Below are 17517 nucleotides of genomic sequence, written 5' to 3'. Positions count from 1 at the left end.
CTCTACATCGGGGAAACCAAGCGGAGGCTCGGGGACCGCTTTGCAGAACACCTACGCTCGGTTCGCAATAAACAACTGCACCTCCCAGTCGCGAACCATTTCAACTCCCCCTCCCATTCCTCAGACGACATGTCCATCCTGGGCCTCCTGCAGTGCCACAATGATGCCACCCGAAGGTTGCAGGAACAGCAACTCATATTCCGCTTGGGAACTCTGCAGCCCAATGGTATCAATGTGGATTTCACAAGTTTCAAAATCTCCCCTCCCCCTACCGCATCCCAAAACCAGTCCAGCTCGTCCCTGCCTCCCTAACCTGTTCTTCCTCCCACCTATCCCCTCCTCCCACCTCAAGCCGCACCTCCATCTCCTACCGACCAACCTCATCCCGCCCCCTTGACCTGTCCGTCCTCCCTGGACTGACCTATCCCCTCCCTAACTCCCCACCTACACTCACCTTTACTGGCTCCATCCCCGCCTCTTCGACCTGTTTGTTTCCTCTTCACCTATCCTCTCCTCTATCCATCTTCTATCCGCCTCCCACTCTCTCCCTATTTATTTCGGAATCCCCTTCCCCTCCCCCTTTTCTGATGAAAGGTCTAGGCCCGAAACGTCAGCCTCTCTGCTCCTATGATGCTGCTTGGCCTGCTGTGTTCATCCAGCTCTACACCTTGTTGTCTCGGATTCTCCAGCATCTGCAGTTCTTACTACCTCGTTAATTCTTGTTGGTGCCAGTTCCCACTTTCTCTTTTAGACGCTGCATAACCAGGGAACAAACCAGTAACTAATCCATATGAAGTGGACGAGCTGTTCTAATGTCATTTTCCCCGCTTCTATACGTGAATTTACCACTGGCGTCCGACTGCAGTCTGGAGTAAATTAATTTGCAATCGCTCCAGCTCTGTTTTGTGATGGGGTACCTGTTGCTCCACACTTCAGTTTAATGATTCTGAGCTGCATTGTCTTGAGGCAGAGACATTTCTTGCAGATGTGGCAGTCTGTGCTCATCTTGTTGCCCACAAACTCCCATATGCTGCACAGTTGTGCCTTACTAATTCGTTCATTTCTTAATTTTCTGTCATATGTTCCTGGAATAATTAATTACTCAATTGTTTAATTTGTTAAGTATCTATCATATGTTCCTTAATTCCTTACTTCAGGTTTATATTTATTAAATAGATGGAACTAACTAGATGTGAAATAAACTAGAATTTTGTTGCTGTGAGTAATTATTTGCATATTTTTAACTTGATTATGAATGTCTTTCAGTCCAATTAGAATTGAATCAGTTTCTTTGGCTTCAGCTTCCATGTACCAATATTAAATTCTTACTGAGTCAGGCAGAATACTAACTTGTAAAGATAGCAAACACAGAAAGGGATATATATTGAAGTAAACCTGTTAGCTAAAAGCGAGAGAGACAGCAATTAACATATAGTTAGTTGAAGATGAGAATTGATAATAAATAAAAGTCTTGCCACAAAAAGAAATATTTATCTTATATACACTATCCAATACAGAGATCGTCAGAACAGTAGCCAATAGCAAAAAGAAACATCATGGCAACAATTAGGGCAATGGTAGGATACAACAAAACTGGATTTTTGGGAAGAGTTGTTATTGAGATGTGTTCTTGGCACTGCAGTATATTTAACGCTAACATTTTGTTTCCAAAGTATTCTATGAGTAAGCTTCAGAGAACTGTCTGTTTTCCTGCAGCCTACACTCATGGACTCCATCCCACTTACTGTTTGCTCAGTAGTTTGGCTTTCAGACACATCCCATCTGCATTCGAATGAGGCAAAGTGGGACGGTGCTTGCTTGAACCCCCACACTTCATGTTCAGTATCTGCCAAGGGAGGTTTAACGTACAATTGCACTCACCACCTGGAAAGCTAAAGTAAGCAAAGACGTGTTTGCAACCACAAAGCACCTTTCATGAGGTCAGAACGTCCCAATAGTATGTTACAGCCGCAATGAAGCATCCCCACTTGTTGTACTGTTGTAATGAAACACGGCAGAGTTTCCTCTGGTTGGAGATTCCAGAATGAGGCGGCATAGTCTAAAAATTAGTTCAGATCATTTAGGACAGATGTCAGGAAGCACTTCTACACACAAAGGTAGAAGTTTGGAACTCTGTTCCCCAAGTGGCAGTTGATGTTAGATCCGTTGTTAATTTTTAATGAGACAGATTGATTTCCTGTAAAGCAAGGGCATTAAGAGATGTGGGCCAAAGGCAAATATATGGAGTTAGGCCACAGATCAGCCACGATCTCACAGAGTGGCGGGACAGGCTGAAAGCCCTAATGCCATTCCTACTGTTTGCACAGCAAGATCCCACAATGAGATTGATGATCTGTTTCAGTAAGGTCAGACGAGGGGGAAAAAAATTCGTTGGGATACAGGAGGAAACGGTGGATGTTGAGGCCAGCTAAGAAGGCAGACAGGACTTCACTTTCACACAGCATCTCGGACAGTCCCACTGTGCACCACCCTCCCTCAGTCAACAGAGGAATGTCCACTCAGAATTTGTACGAGGTAGCTGGAGGGAGGGGGTGAGGGGAAGTTGAACCCACAATCTCCTGATCCAAAAGACAAAAATGTTACCTTTGGGGTCGGAATTGATGCAAACGTCGTGGTGCAACATTGCTATTCCAAAACCGAAACAGAAAAACATGTTACAATTTGCTGTGACTACTTTCGAATCCTACAAGTGAAGCAAATCCTGCTGGTCGACACACATTTGAATAGAACTTATTTTACAATATGACTGTGCACAGCTGATAACAGTTTATCCATACTTTCCGAGAACTGTTTAGAATCACAATTTTGCTTTTTTTTTCTGTTTCAGCAGGATCTATAATACAGGTATTTAAGGTACTGAGAGGTATTGAGTGGGTAGATGTAAAGAAGACATTTCCACTTGTAGGGGAGAGCAGAACTTGTGACTATAAATAAAAGATCATCATCAATAATTCCAACACAGGTTTAAGAAAAAATTGTTTTACCCAGACAGTGGTCCAAACCTGGAGCTCACTGCCCTGATCAAATTAATGGCCTGAGATCTTTTATAAGCAAATGAGAGGTCAGGCAGGATACCTTATCAAAAAAAAGGCTGCACTTCTAACAGTGCAGAACTCCCTCAGTACTGGAGCATCAGCATTGAATTTTGCGCTGTGGTCTCAAAGTGAGGCTTGAACTAAGAATGCTCAAACCTTGAACAAAGGGTGCTACTAGCTGTGCTACCGTTAATCAGATTGGGAAACACTCGCTAAGTAAGAGGGAGAAATGGCTAGAATGTACTGTTCACTGGGACAGGTGAAGAGAGGTGGGAAGAAGTTCGTGTGGGCATAAATGCTGACATAGACTGGTTGCAGGACCTATTTGGAAGACCACTTCTTTATAATCAAATAAGGATTATAGACTCAGTAGTGCTAACAACACATCAATAGATTCCCCATTCTCCCAGGGAAAGAAAATGGAAGAAATTGAGATAATTCGACTCATCCTGTCCATGTCAGCACTTTGAAAGTGTTATCTAAGCAGACCCCTCCCCTACTCATTTCCCACAGCTCCGTACTTTTATTTTCCCCCTTACTATCCACCCAACGCCCTTTTGAAAATTAAATCTGTTTCTGGAAAGGGTGTAAGGACTGGCTAAAGAAAGAAAAACACCCCCCTTCAAACTCTCGTTCTTTTCCCTTTTCGATCTTAAATCCACATTCTCCGATTATTGACCACCCTGTGGTGCCAGCCTGTGCAAATACGTTTAGTCATGCAGGGCCGGTGATGGGGTCCATTAGAATTGGCACACACAGACACAAAGTAATATAGCCCGTTTAAACGTAAATCCACATACTTTCAAGAGTACACTGCAAGAGAAACAGCCAACACTGATGGGTGTGTCCCTCAAGGGCTGGTGGGGTGGGGGTATAGAAAGGGGGCTCTCGAGGTTGAATTCTTGTAGATCAACTATGACATTTTTCACATTAATTTTGCCAACTTGTGGCTAGGTGGGCTTCAAATGTGTTTGCAAACTCTAAGCTGGGAGAGCAGCATGTATGAATCGTGGTGAACGACCCTATAGGAGTAAGGCAGTTGCTTGGCTGGATCACACAACCATATGGGGACCACATCCCTAGTTCCTGCTTAGGACCAGCCTACTTCATAGTTGATCTGTGTCTGAGGGAAAGACACACAGGCTTCAACCTCCTGTTCCCAGCCTCTTTCCCACTGCCCTGTTCTCTTTCTCTCTGTCTGTCTGCAAAAAGCTCTCCCTCAGTCCCCGTGTGCTGAGCACACAACAGAGGTGGGGGAAGCCATGGCTTTGAAAATATTATTTCTCCTGCTGAAGATTTTCTCCTCATGGAACCTTTTACTGGCACAACAGGACAACGGATATCACTCAGGTGGGTGCTTTGCCGTCCCTGTCACGGCGAAGTTTTCAACTGTTTCTGCAGAAACAGTTTTTTTGTTTGCTTTCAGTTGCATAATTTACGGCTTGCGGGATCAGTCTGAAGCACTTGATGCAGAATTAATTGAAATGCGCAACTTTTAACTGGAAACCTGGACTTCGAGTGTGTGTCAACAATAAACATTGTAAGACACGGTGCTGCTGTCTTGTGTCCGCTATTCTCTCCACTTTGCATTCTTATTCCTGGGACCCTAGTCCTGTGCGAAACAGAACAGTCAAGTTTGAGGAGAAGATTGTTGCTTATGTCTTAAGAGGGTGCTAATTCGTTTGCAAGTTTGAAGCAAAGCAGTTTTCCTGAGCCTTTTGCACGGATGGCAGCTTTAAGCCTAGCCTTGATAATGTTCGAAGTGTCTGATAACTGCTCTCATTTCCTTCGTTTTCACAGATTGCCCTGTCGACCTATTTTTTGTGCTGGACACATCCGAGAGTGTCGCTTTAAGAGTTCAGCCTTACGGCTCCCTCGTAGATCTTGTCAAGAAGTTCACCACAAATTTCGTCGACAAGCTGGAAAACTGGTAATAACTGACTGAACTCTTTGCTGTTTAAGACTATCTTCTCAGTCTAAGCATCTGCAATTTGAACGAGAACAGTGAGGAGATACTACTTGTAATTCCCTGATCCTCTGAAGGTGGCGCTAGAGGTTGGGTGAGAATGGCTATCTCCACTTGAATTGGTTCTGTCCCCAGATGTTTTACAAAAAAATACCAATATATACATAACCCAATTGGGATCTCTCTCTCTCCTTTGTGTTGCTTCCTCCCTAATGTGACAACCAAAGTGACTCAAGTCTCTGTCCATCGATGACCAAGGTCAGAAGTCACATGACACCAGGTTATCGTGCTGTTTGAAATCACAAGCATTCAGAAAGCTTGGTCAGGTGAAGGGGCCACGCTCTGAAAGCTTATGATTTCAAATAAACCTGTTGGACGATAACCTGGTATCGTCTGACTTCTGACCTTGTCCACCCTAATCCAACACCAGCACCTCCATATCATCGATGACCGAAATGGGAGATCTGCTGATGGTGCCTCACTGACTGTATTAAATGAGACACTATGTGGGCTACAACAAATTGCACAGTTTCACCCTTAGTGCATGCAGTGCAAGTTGCGGCCGGGGTCCCATTGTCATGCAACCTCTAGGCCCTAAGAAACATGACGCCGACCTGCATTTATGTAGCACCTCCCAAATGCAGCAAAGCCCCCACACCCCTCCCCCCAACCCCCACCAAGGTCTGGCCACAACTGGACAAAATTTGACACAGAGTATGTGATGTAATATTGGGGCAGCTAACCTTGGTCTCAGAGGAGGAAAGGGATACGGGACAGTTTAGGGAAGGAGTTATTGAGCACAGAGCATGGGCTGCTTGAAGGCATGGCCGCCCAATGCTGGGGCGAAGCGTTGTGCAAGTGGACAGCAAATCACCTGCCTGGACCTCTGTCAGTTTACAAAGAAAATTGCTGCTGCAGTGAAAGTTTCAATGTTTATTGAACACAAGGAGCACAGTTACCCTATAGAATACAAAGTCAGTAATTTAGATGGTTTCTCAAGATGTCCCATGGTCCCTTGTACCCAGTAACGTGCTTTTTAAGGGGATAATCAATTCATTGTTGTATTCAGAGAACCATACAATATGGAAGGAAGACATTCATTAATCTTGTCCGTGCTAACTCTGAAAAAACTTAGATTATTTCTCTGTTAACGTTTCGGGTCCAATGACCCTTCCTCAGAAGCTTACAGCATCCACAGTTCTTTCAGTTCTGAGGAAGGATCACTGGACCCGAAACGTTAACTCTGTTTCTTCCTTCACAGACGCTGTCAGACCTGCTGAGGTTTTCCAGCAATTTTGTTTTTGTTCCTGATTTACAGCATCCGCAGCTCTTTCGGTTTTTAGATTATTTCTCTGCTTTTTCCTGATAGCCCAGAATTTCTTTTAAGTCTTGTTCAACCTTTATCAAAGTCTTTCTTTGGGAAGTTTCCACTGAAACAGGTGCCACTGCACTCCAGATTAAAAAAAAAACAAAAATTCAGTAAAACAAAAATCCTCATATCTTGTGTCTGGTTTTGGTGCCAATTGTTTTAAATCTATGCTCACTGGTTAACAAGCAGCAATTTCATAATGTTTAACAAAGTCTGTTTCTTGGTGTTGTTGACTGGGAGATAAATATTGGCTGGGACAGACTCTCTTGTGTTTCACTTATCACTGCCAGAACATCTTACACAGTAGTAGAGTACAGGGTTTCTTGACTTAACATGCTTGATGGGGAGCAGCACCTCAGACAGTGCAGCACCCACTAAATGTTCCATTAGAGTGCCAGCCCTGGATTAGACATTCGAGACTCAGGGTTGGACTCCTGGCTTTTTGATTCAGTGGGTAAGAGGGTTACCCAAGGACCCACAGATGACACTTTTCTATCTACAAAGTGGTACAGGATAGTACTGTCCAGCTGTGTGAGGGAGGTTTGTTCTGTGGGCACAGTACTTGTTTCATTTAGGGTGAACAAGACAACTCAACGCCAATTCCTTTCTGCAGTATTTTAAAATAGAACACCAGTTTCTACAATGACACTGTTTTCAACCAGTTTAAATCAAGTGAGGTTGCATGAAACTTCACTCAATCTTACCTCATGTGGAAAGTATAATATAGCTTCACCTGCTTAGTGAGTTATATTCTGACTGTGGGTGTAGATAGACTTCTGGTCCCTGATCCAATTCATTGATTGTCCAGAGGACTTATGCTCCAGGGGTACCGGATACAGCCTTCATTCATTGCGCTGGTGCTCCATCAGCCTCACAAGTGATTAACTTAGGGCTTGAGATCAAAGATTCTTTGGTGCAGAATTTTCCACCCTGAGTAGGTGGGATTGGAGGTGAAGCGGTTTGTGGGGGTGGGGAGTGGGGTGGTGGGAACCATAGTTTTCAGGTTCTGGCCAGAGTCCTGGTTTTCTGGCAAATTCCTACCTCCGGGGACATGCTGCTTTGGCTAGCCAGGACCCTTCCTTGCTTTAGACTTGCTTGTTTTTTCCCAGCCAGCAGGCAGGGCAACTCTCGTAGTCAGGCTGCCCAGCTCTCACTGATGATGGACATTCCACTGAGTCTCCAGCATTGGGAGCCCACTCGCCATCCATGATTCAATGGTGTTCTTAGCTCCAATAATCCATCTCTTCAGAAATTACAATGAGCGTCAGATGGGGATCAGTGCCTGAGAATCTTGGGAATTCTCCTGATGTCAGAGCCTTGGCGTCAGGGTGCGCGTTCGACCCTCAGGCACTGATATCTAAGTCCCTTATCACCAGTAGGTGAGAGCAGCATTAGTCCAGTATTCAGGTACCAGCAGTGGGTAGCAACTGAATGTCTGACTTAGAAGATCCAAATGCAGGTCTGTGCAGTTTGCAACGAAGTCTAAGTTGATACTTCAGTGCAGTACAGATGAAACACTAATTTGTTAGAGGTGCTGATCATCGGTTGAGGTGTTAAATTGAGTTGGAAATAAACTCAGCGAAATCCTAATGAAGACTAGTGAAGCTCGCCCACTCTGTCTTGGACCATATGTCAACATTGCTGTTGACATGATTTTGTTATGATCTCATCAGTTCTTGGGAATGTCCCACCCTAAGGTGTGAGACCCACCTGCTGGAGGAGAATTTTGGAGCTTCATAGATACATTGGCCATGACTCATTGGATTTTGAGAAGAAACCGAACTGGACAGCCATATTAAACACAGTGGCTATAAGAGTAGGTCAGAGGCTGGGAATTCTGAGTTGAGTAACTCACCTCCTGACTCATGTCCACCATCTACAAGGCACAAGTCAGGAGTGTGATGGAACACTTCCCATTTGCCTGGATGAGTGCAGCTCCAACAACGCTCAAGAAACTTGACACCATCCAGGCCAAAGCAGCCCATTTGATTGGTGCTCGTGATCACATTCAGTCACAAACATTCAGTCCGTCCACTGTCGATTCATAGTATCAGTGGTGTGTAGCATTTCAAGACGCACTGCAGCAGTTCACCTTACACAGCACTTTCCAGCCCATGGTTTTTACCACCTAGAACGTCAATGGCAGCAGATAAATGGGAATACCACCACTTGCAACATCCCCTCCAAGCCACACGCCATCTCTTAGTTTAGAGACTCGGAGTTTCTGTCTGCCTCTTTGGGACTCAGTCAGATATTGGCATAACACAGAGAAGGCTGGCACGGACAAAGATTTAGGAATCCATGGCTGTGCACAGGAGCCCAGTTAGAGTTTAACCAGTTGAGATTATGTAGTGAAGTCCCATTACCTGCACTTTCTTTAACCCCAGTGTCAGCTGTAGCACTGTCCTCTCTGAGTCAGAACATTGTGAAGCTGAAGTTGTACTCTGCAGGCTTGAGCAGTAAATCAAGGCTAATGCTCCAAGCGCAGTAGTGGGGGAGAGCCGCATTGCCATCTTTGGAATGAGACATTAAATTGAGGGGCCATCTGCTCATTCAGGTATTATTCGAAGGAGAGCAGGAGAGGTCTCCTTGGCTTGCTGCCAAATGCGTCACCCTCAACTGACACCACAAAGAGCTAGTATCCAAGTTCAGTGGGTCATAGGGAAGGCAATTTGAACATTGGTCTTTATTTCAGAGGGAATGGAGTAGAAAGAGTAGAGTAATTTTGCCAAAGCTATACAAGGCACTAACCAGACCATGGCTTGGAGGGCATGGTACGGGATAGTAGAACAGTCCAAATTGAATTGATGTGAATGACGTAGGGTCTGTCTGTTTCAGGTATTACCGATGTGACCAGACACTGGAGTGGAATGCTGGAGCTCTACACTACAGTGACGTGGTGAAGAAGATCCACCCTCTCAGCTTCATGAGCAACAGTGAAAAGGTGGCGATGATTCAAAATGTCAATCAAGTGGCTTACATTGGCAAAGGCACGTACACAGACTGCGCCATACGGGATGGTGCTGAGGAGCTTCTGCTCGGGTGAGTGTGCTTTAGATATCTCCAAACGGGGAACCAAAACGGGGAAGTTCACAAATAACTTACTCTGATACTTCTAGAGTCAGTGAATCTGAGATGACGTCAGTTGCAAGGTTACAGCTTTATTCTGAGAGCCAACAGTTGCTGTGCCATTATTGCCATGAGCAGTTGTGTTGGGGTTATGTCCATATTACTTCCAAATGTCAGATCAGTGCAATTTTCAGGACCAGAGTTCTTGATGGTATATCTAGATTTTGTTTTCTATCTTTGGGTCCATGATCTTCAGTCCATTTCCCAGCAGATAACTGCATACTCTTTGCTAAATAGATTAATTGACTTATAACCAGTGCATCATTTTATTCATTTCATTGAGTTAGTCCAATTACCCTCTGGCACTTTCAAAGTTAAACAACATACTCACATTATTCCAGACTGTTAAAGACCTAATCAATCCTCACATGAACTTTATTTTCTCAAATTTAAGTTTTTCTCACTAGCTTTCATATTATTGCAGTTTTGGATCCCAGAATTAACTTTGCCAACCTTCTCCAAACCATCTTCAATGCAGCATTGACCTTTTACAGATCAATATAAGGCAGAGTGCTCCAAGTGAGATCTAGTCAGTGATAGTCATACAGCATGGAAACAGACCCTTTGGTCCAACTAGTCCATGCCGACCACATTCCCAAACTAAACTAGTCCCACCTGCTTTTGTTTGACTCATGTCCCTCCAAACCTCTCCTATTCATGTACTTAACCAAATGTCTTTTAAACGTTGTAAGTGTACCTGCAACCACCACTTCCTCTGGCAGTTCATTCCATGTACGAACCACTGTCTGTGTAAAAATGTTGCCCCTCATTCCTTTTTAAATCTTTCTCACCTTAAAAATGTGTCCCCTAGTTTTGAACTCCCCCACCCTTGCTATTCACCTTATCAGTGCCCCTCATGATTATAGCTTAAGCTAACTTGCAATCAAATTCCTTTCAAAAGTTTTCCAGCGTTGGATTGAGTCGATGGACATTAAGACAATGGTTCGTCCTCACCCTTTTGTCCCTTCACCACCTTTGTAAGTGCTCATCCACTGTGCAAAGATTTCTTGAACAATGTATATCCATTTGTGTTGTAAAGAAAAGCAAGGAGAAGTAAGCTCCATTTAGACTTCAGACTTCTGCAAGGTCTAGGCCAAAGCTTCTGTTATTGATGAATGCTCAAACCATGCTGACAAATATATCCCTCCTATTTGAAAAACAAGGATTATTAGTGGTGTCGGAAAATTCAGGTCGCTTTTGGCAAATCTCCTGAAAATCTGGGCCGTTTCAAATAATTAGATTTGGAAAAGGAGGCCATTCTGTGTAATGGTGGCCACAACAACTACCATTTATGGTCATAAAAACCCGTCCTGTTCGCTAATACCCTTTAAGGAAGGAAATCTGCGGTCCTTGCCTGGTCTGGCCTGCATATGGCTCTCGACCCCACAGCATTGTAGGTGACGGTTAATTGTCCTGTGAAGTGGCAAGGAAAGCCATCCAGTTTTAGGATGGGCAATAAATGTTGCCCTTGGCTGTGACACCTACATCCAATGAAGAAAATAGACAAGTAAAATTTTGGTCAAAGACTGCAATGAGGTAATTTCCTCCCCTGTCATCCCGCCCTCACCACCACCACCAATGGCCTGTCAATGGTTCATTCAACTTCCATTGTCAATGTTTCTATTTCGAATTGAAACATTGTTAATGAGTTCCCTTGCTTCTCAAGGGAAACGTGGATCATTCAGGCTGTTCTGTATTTTTGTGCTGGCATAGAAGCAAACAGAGATAGAATAATAAACAGATAATCAGTATAAAATATCTCTCATTCCAGTGGCTCACATCACCGGGAGAACAAGTACATGATTGTGGTAACAGATGGGCATCCAATTGAGGGATACAAGGAGCCATGCGGAGGCCTGGATAATGCTGCATCCGATGCAAAGAACCAAGGGATAAAGATATTTTCAGTGGCCATCACACCAGATCACCTGGTCTGTCTGCAATTGCTCCTAATGCTATCTTTTCTTCTCTGTTGTACTGCTGTCTCCAGACACTTACACATATTTCTGCATTTACCGAGCTTCCCCTTAATTACATCAATGCCTCAACCGTTCTGTTTTTTAAAAAAAATTCACTCATAGGTTATGGGAGTCAATGGCTGGGCCAGCAATTATTTCTCATCCCTAATAGCCTGGTGGGGAGCTGCCTTTTTGGGTGGCACAGTGGCTCAGTGGTTAGCATTGTTTCCTCATAGTGTAAGGGGCCTGGGTTCAATTCCAGCCTCAGGTGACTGGCTGTGTGGAGTTTGCACATTCTCCCTATGTCTGTCTGGAGTTTCCTCCAGGTGTTCTGGTTTCCTCCCACAGTCCAAAGATTTGCAGCTAAGGTGGATTGGCCATGTTATGCTGTCCAAGGATGTGCTGACTAGGTGGGTTAGCCATAGGGTGTGTCTGGGTGGGATGCTGCTCAGAGGGTCACTGTACACTTGATGGGCTGAGTGGCCTGCTTCCACACTGTAGGAATTCTATGATTCTTAAACTATTGCAGCCCTTGAGGTGTGAGGGAATGGTGACATGATCAGGATAGTCCGTGATTTGAAGGGGAATGTGTAGGTTGTGGTGTTTTCATGCACCTGCTTGACTTTTCCTTCTTGATAGAAGAGGTCACAGATTTAGGAGTTGCCTTGGGGAGTTTCTGCAGTACGTTTTGTGGATGGTACACAGTGCTGCCACTGTGCATCAGTGGTGGAGGGAATGAATGTTTCAGGCAGTGGGTGGGGTGACATTTATGTAGACGACTTTTAGTCTACCCTATCAGACCCTACCTATTCTTAAAAGACCTCCTCTAACCCAACCCTCAGCTTTCTCACTTCTGAGGAACCCTTGGCCTATTCAATCTTTGCTGAGAGCTATAACCCCTCAGTTCTGTATCATTCGGGAAAGTATTAAAGCTATCTTAAATATGCTTGCTCGTAATAGTGATAAATAAAAGAGCAATGAAATGACAAAATGTGGTAAAGCAGGAAGTGAACACCATGTGTTCAAAGCAAACACCAGCCTCCCCTTGACCTGATTGACGGGGTGCGTAGTAAAGTCAATAAATTTGGTGATTTCGGGATGGCAGAAGAGAAATGAACCTAAAACCTACCAGATCAATGTTAAGTCCAGCAAGCACCCCTGCCATCTCTAACCAGTCGGGTCTGCATGTGTAAGAAAAGGAACCGTAACTTAAATCTGTCTTTTTGGGTGATGTTTAAAGAAGGAGTTGGGCCTCGTTGTGGAGATGTGACTTCTAGTGATTGATTTTGACAGTTTGACGTTGGTCGCATGCAAGATAAACTGCAAATCCCGGCAGCCGGGAGAGGGGTCTTTGGGATGTTAAGTGCTAATCCCCATACATTGAGACAATTAAAAGAATGATCTATAATACTGCGCTTTGAGTGCTGGCTGAAACATAATGAGGAGAACACTGGTTTATCATCTAGCAAAGGAAACATGCACCCTGGCTCCTTTTGTTGTGGTCAGACTGTGCCTACAGGGAACCATTGCTTGGCTACAAATGAGATGAGGATCTAGCCTGAGGGACTGCGTGTTAAAGCTGTTCTGGATGTTAATTGTAGACATTGTAAACAGGAAGCGGATACAAGCCTACAATGAAAAGTAATGAAAGATGAACGAATGGAAATATGCGACTGGCAAGATTAAAATCTCGATTTCTTGTCTGGGTCTTCCCTCAGCCCCAAGTGCGCACTGGAGCAGAGAATTCCACAGATTAATGACCCTCCGAGGGAAGAAATCCCTCTCTATCTGTGTTTCAAGTGGGAGACCCGTTTCTTTCAAACCGCGGCCCCTTGGTTCTAGATTCCCCAACAATCCTCACAGCATCCACCCGTTTCAAGCCCCCGTTGGAAACTTTTATGTTTCAATAACGTCACCTCTCATTTTTCTAAACTCCAAAGAATTTGGGTCCAAACTGCTCCACCTTTCCTCACAAGAGAACTCTTTTATCCCAGAAATGACCCCAGCTAACCTTTCCTTGAACTACTTCCGATGCAATTGTATCCCTCCTTAGACCTGACCATTGCCATCGTTAATTGTTGCGAGATTTTCTTCATTTTATACTCTGTCCCTCTTGCTATGAAGCCTGGGATTATATTGACCTTCCTAATGACTTGCTGTACCTGTAGTCTAATTCCTTGCTGTTCTTTACAAAAATACTCTGATTCAAAATCAGAAATTGCTGGAAAGGCTCAGGCAGGTCTGGCAGCATCTGCAGAAGGAAATCAGAATTAACGTTTTGGGTCCAGTGACCCTTCCTCAGAACTGATGGAAGCTAGGAAAGTAGTTTTCTGTGCAGAAGATAGGGAGGGGTGAGGGGGTAAGGAGTAAACGATAGGCGGGAGTAGAGCCCAAAGAGACAGAAGAATAGTTGGATAAAGGAGTGGATAACGGTCAGGCTGGGAGAATGAAAGGGTGCTAATGGGGACTAGTAGTGGCTAACAACAGGTTGTGTAATAGCAGACCATGTGATAGCAAGGCCTGGTGTTGGGGCTTGGGGTAAGGGCATGGGAGAAGGTGCCTCAAAACCCTAAAACTGTTGAACTGGATATTGAGCCTGGAAGGCTGTAGAATTTCCAAGCAGGAAAATCATAGAATCCCTACAGTGTGGAAACAGGCCATTCGGCCCAACAAGTCCACATCACCCCTCCAAAGAGCATCCCACCCAGACCCATTCCCCTTATCCTGCATTTCCCATGTCTAACACACCTAACCTAAACATTCCTGGGCACTACGGGGAATTTAGCATGGCCAATCCACCTACCTTGCACATCTTTGGACTATGGGAGGAAACCCACGCAGACACGGGGAGAATGTGCAATCTCCACACAGATAGGTGCCCGAGGCTGGAATCGAACTCGGGTCCCTGGCACTGTGAGGCAGCAGTGCTAACCACTGAGCCAAAATGAGGTGCTGTTCTTCCAGCTTGTGTGGAGCTTCACTGGAGTACCGAAGAAAGCCTGAGACAGAGATTTGGCCAGGGAACACTGTGGTGTGTTGAAGTGGCAGGAAAATGGAAGCTCATGGTCTTTTTTGCGGGCAGAATGTAGGCGTTCTGCAAAGCGGTCACCCAGTCCATGCTGCCTCTCTCCAGTGTAGAGGAGACCACATGGTGAGCAACAAATGCAGTAGACTAGATTGTAGGTCTAGGCCCGAAACATCAGCTTTCCTGCTCCTCTGATGCTGCTTTGCCTGCTGTGTTCATCCAGCTCTACACCTTGTTATCTCAGACTAGATTGTATGATGTTCAGGTAAATACTCTGATTCCTGTGTAGCGCAGCATTCCAAAACCTCTCTCCATTGAAATTGTGTTTTTTTTAATTCTTCCCACCAAAGTGAAAAACCTCGTCTGTTCCAATGTTGTGCATGATCTGCCAGTTCCTTTCCAACTCACCATCAATATATCAATGCCTTCTGTTCTTAAGTAAAATGCTTTTTTTTAGGAAGCAAGACTGAATCTGATTGCAACTAGTCCCAAATATCGACGAAATTACACAGCAACCATTCTCAGCGAGGTGAAACTAAACAATACCATTGAAAGCATCCTTCAAACTATTGTGAGTATCACATTCTGTACACCATTGGCGAATATATTTCACAGAACCTTTCAGTTCAGACACTCAGCAGGTTCCTGTTGAGATTCCTGGCAGTGCCCATTCAGAAAATCAACTCTTCCAAAGTGGATCGACTTTTCTCATCACTTGGCTCCAGACCTGGGCTTCATCCTCAGAGGGTCTTGATGTGCCATATCTGAGTGCATGGTGATTCAGATTTCAATTCATTGATCATTCAGTGTCACAGATCACCAGTGGGATTGTAGTCTCTACAAGGGAACATGCCCCCAAGACTCAATTGGCTGAGAGTTAACCTCAGCAATAATAGCTGTGTAGTTCTTAATGCTTTTCACTGTTCACTCTTCAGCAGCAATGTTAGTCTGTCCACGTGATCTCACCCACATTAAAATAGCAGATACAAGAATGTGTTAAACATTATATGCCTTTTTATCACTGTAAGCCATTCATAGGCTTTGTTAATGCTATTCTCAATTATACCCACTATTTTCTATACATACTGGCCCCTAATATTTTGTCATTTCAAGATTCCCAGGCTTCATTATTGGCTTTATTGACCACTCCATTATTCAATCGTTCCAACAGAGAGAAAAAACTCATTATTTCATTACTGCCTCATAACGAGCAAAGGAAGGCAACCAAATACTTGATTCCACAATTCAGAGCATGGAACAAAAATATTTGATCAGTTTGGTCTTCTGGCCTTATGTTAACCTAAACTATGGGCCACCGATTATCTTTGTTCAATATATTGTAAACTCTCTTTATTTAAATATTCAAAGAACTCTAATTTCTTCTCTTTCTTGCTTACAGTATGACGAAGTGGAACCAGTGGTATGTTGCATCAACTCAAATTTGATCTCAAAATTATTTGATAGGATATTTTTAGCATGTAGCATTTGTGTTGCTATGATCTTGTATTTATTCTGTTTTTCTTTTTGATCTGCAGTGTTGCTCCTTTGAGTGCCATGTAAGTTGCCTTCGAGAGAAGCATCTTTGCAATCTCAAAATTATTTTTCTGCTGCATATCTTTAAGGAGACCAATTTACACACACGAAAATGTTTTATTTCTCTATCTTACAGGCATTAAGAGGATCACCTGGGATCCCAGGGGATCCAGGAGAAAAGGTTAGTGTCACAGGTTATTTTATGCACAAAGCGAATGGAGGTATAGCTAACATAGAAACTAGGAGCAGGAATAGGCCATTTGGCCCTTTAACTCTGCTCTGCTCCTTAATATGATCATGGTTTATCCTCTATCTCAGTGCCATATTCCCACTATGTTCCCATACACCTTGATGCTTCTAAAATCTAAAAGTGTACCTGTCTTTTTTTGTATGTATTCAGTGACTTGGTCTTTCCTGCCTACTGTGGTACAGAATTCCATAGGTTCACAACCCTTTGAGTGTGTCCCTCAGTACTAGACTCCTCAAACAGGCCAAATAACCTTCCTGCATCTAGTCTGTCCAGGCCTGTTACAGTTTTATATGCTTAAATCACAACCTTCTAAACCTCTAGTGAATACAGGCCCAGTCAAACCAAACTCTTTGCATGAGACAGTCCTGTTATCCTCAGTATCAGACTAATGAACCTCCCCTGCACTCCTTCTAGTATATCCTTTCTTAGGTAGGGGGACTAAACTGCACACAGTTCTTCATGCTTGGTCTTACCAAGGTCCTGTAGTAAGACATCCTGACTTCTGAATTCAAGTCCTCTTATGATGAAGGCCAACATATCATTTACCTTCCTGATTGCTCTCTGCAACTGACGGTTTACTTGAACTGATTAATCTACAAGGACACCCAGATCCCTTTGTATGTCCACACTTCCCAATATGTCACCATTTAAACTTGCCTTCACACCAAGATATACACTCCATGTTTAGCCACGCTGTACTATCTGCCAGGTGTTTGCCCAAATCACTCAAGTTGTCTACATCAGCCTGAAGCCTTGCATCCTTCTCACAACCGCATCCAGTTTTGTGTCAGCTGCAAACTTGGAAATGTTCCATTTGCTACCGTCACCCAGATTGTTTACATATATCGTGAATAGCTGGGGTCCAAGCACTGATCCTTGCAATACACCACTAGTCACTGCGTACCACTTGGAAAAATACCCATTGTTCTCACTCATGTTCCTGCCTGTCAACTAGTTTTCAATCCATGCTGATATATTATTTAGTTTTACCCCCTAGCCTCCTCTATAGGGCCTGATCAAAGCCTTCGGAAAAGCCAAATACACCATATCTGCTGGTTTCCCTTTATCTATTCTCCTACTTACATCCTCAAAAAAACTCCAGGTAAGTTTGTTAAGCATGCTTTGCCAAACAGTTACAATATTGGCAGTGCTTATTTCAAGGATTACTGCATCATTCCCAACGTCCTAGAGTACAAAAGCTCTCATCTCACCCGTTTTGAAAATATCAGAT

At 44.0% G+C, this 17517-nt stretch overlaps 1 protein-coding gene across 1 annotated transcript in view; it reads left to right on the top strand.

Annotated features, from left to right (window-relative positions):
- The first annotated feature begins 4066 nt into the window (after positions 1-4066).
- col6a1 (collagen, type VI, alpha 1) overlaps positions 4067-17517 on the top strand; it is a 55172-nt gene continuing 41721 nt past the window's right edge. Inside the window, exons 1-8 of the mRNA XM_048599321.1 lie at positions 4067-4406; positions 4857-4986; positions 9230-9433; positions 11292-11451; positions 14961-15074; positions 15903-15923; positions 16039-16059; positions 16173-16217. Coding sequence (XP_048455278.1) covers positions 4319-4406; positions 4857-4986; positions 9230-9433; positions 11292-11451; positions 14961-15074; positions 15903-15923; positions 16039-16059; positions 16173-16217 — 783 coding nt within the window. The 5' untranslated portion in view covers positions 4067-4318. The remainder of the gene's footprint in view (positions 4407-4856; positions 4987-9229; positions 9434-11291; positions 11452-14960; positions 15075-15902; positions 15924-16038; positions 16060-16172; positions 16218-17517) is intronic.

Source organism: Rhincodon typus, chromosome 7, assembly GCF_021869965.1.
Source record: "Rhincodon typus isolate 14 chromosome 7, sRhiTyp1.1, whole genome shotgun sequence".
NCBI classification, from domain to species: Eukaryota; Metazoa; Chordata; class Chondrichthyes; order Orectolobiformes; family Rhincodontidae; genus Rhincodon; species Rhincodon typus.
The sequence above is the reverse complement of the archived record's forward strand: the minus strand, read 5'-3'. Positions and strand labels throughout refer to the sequence as shown.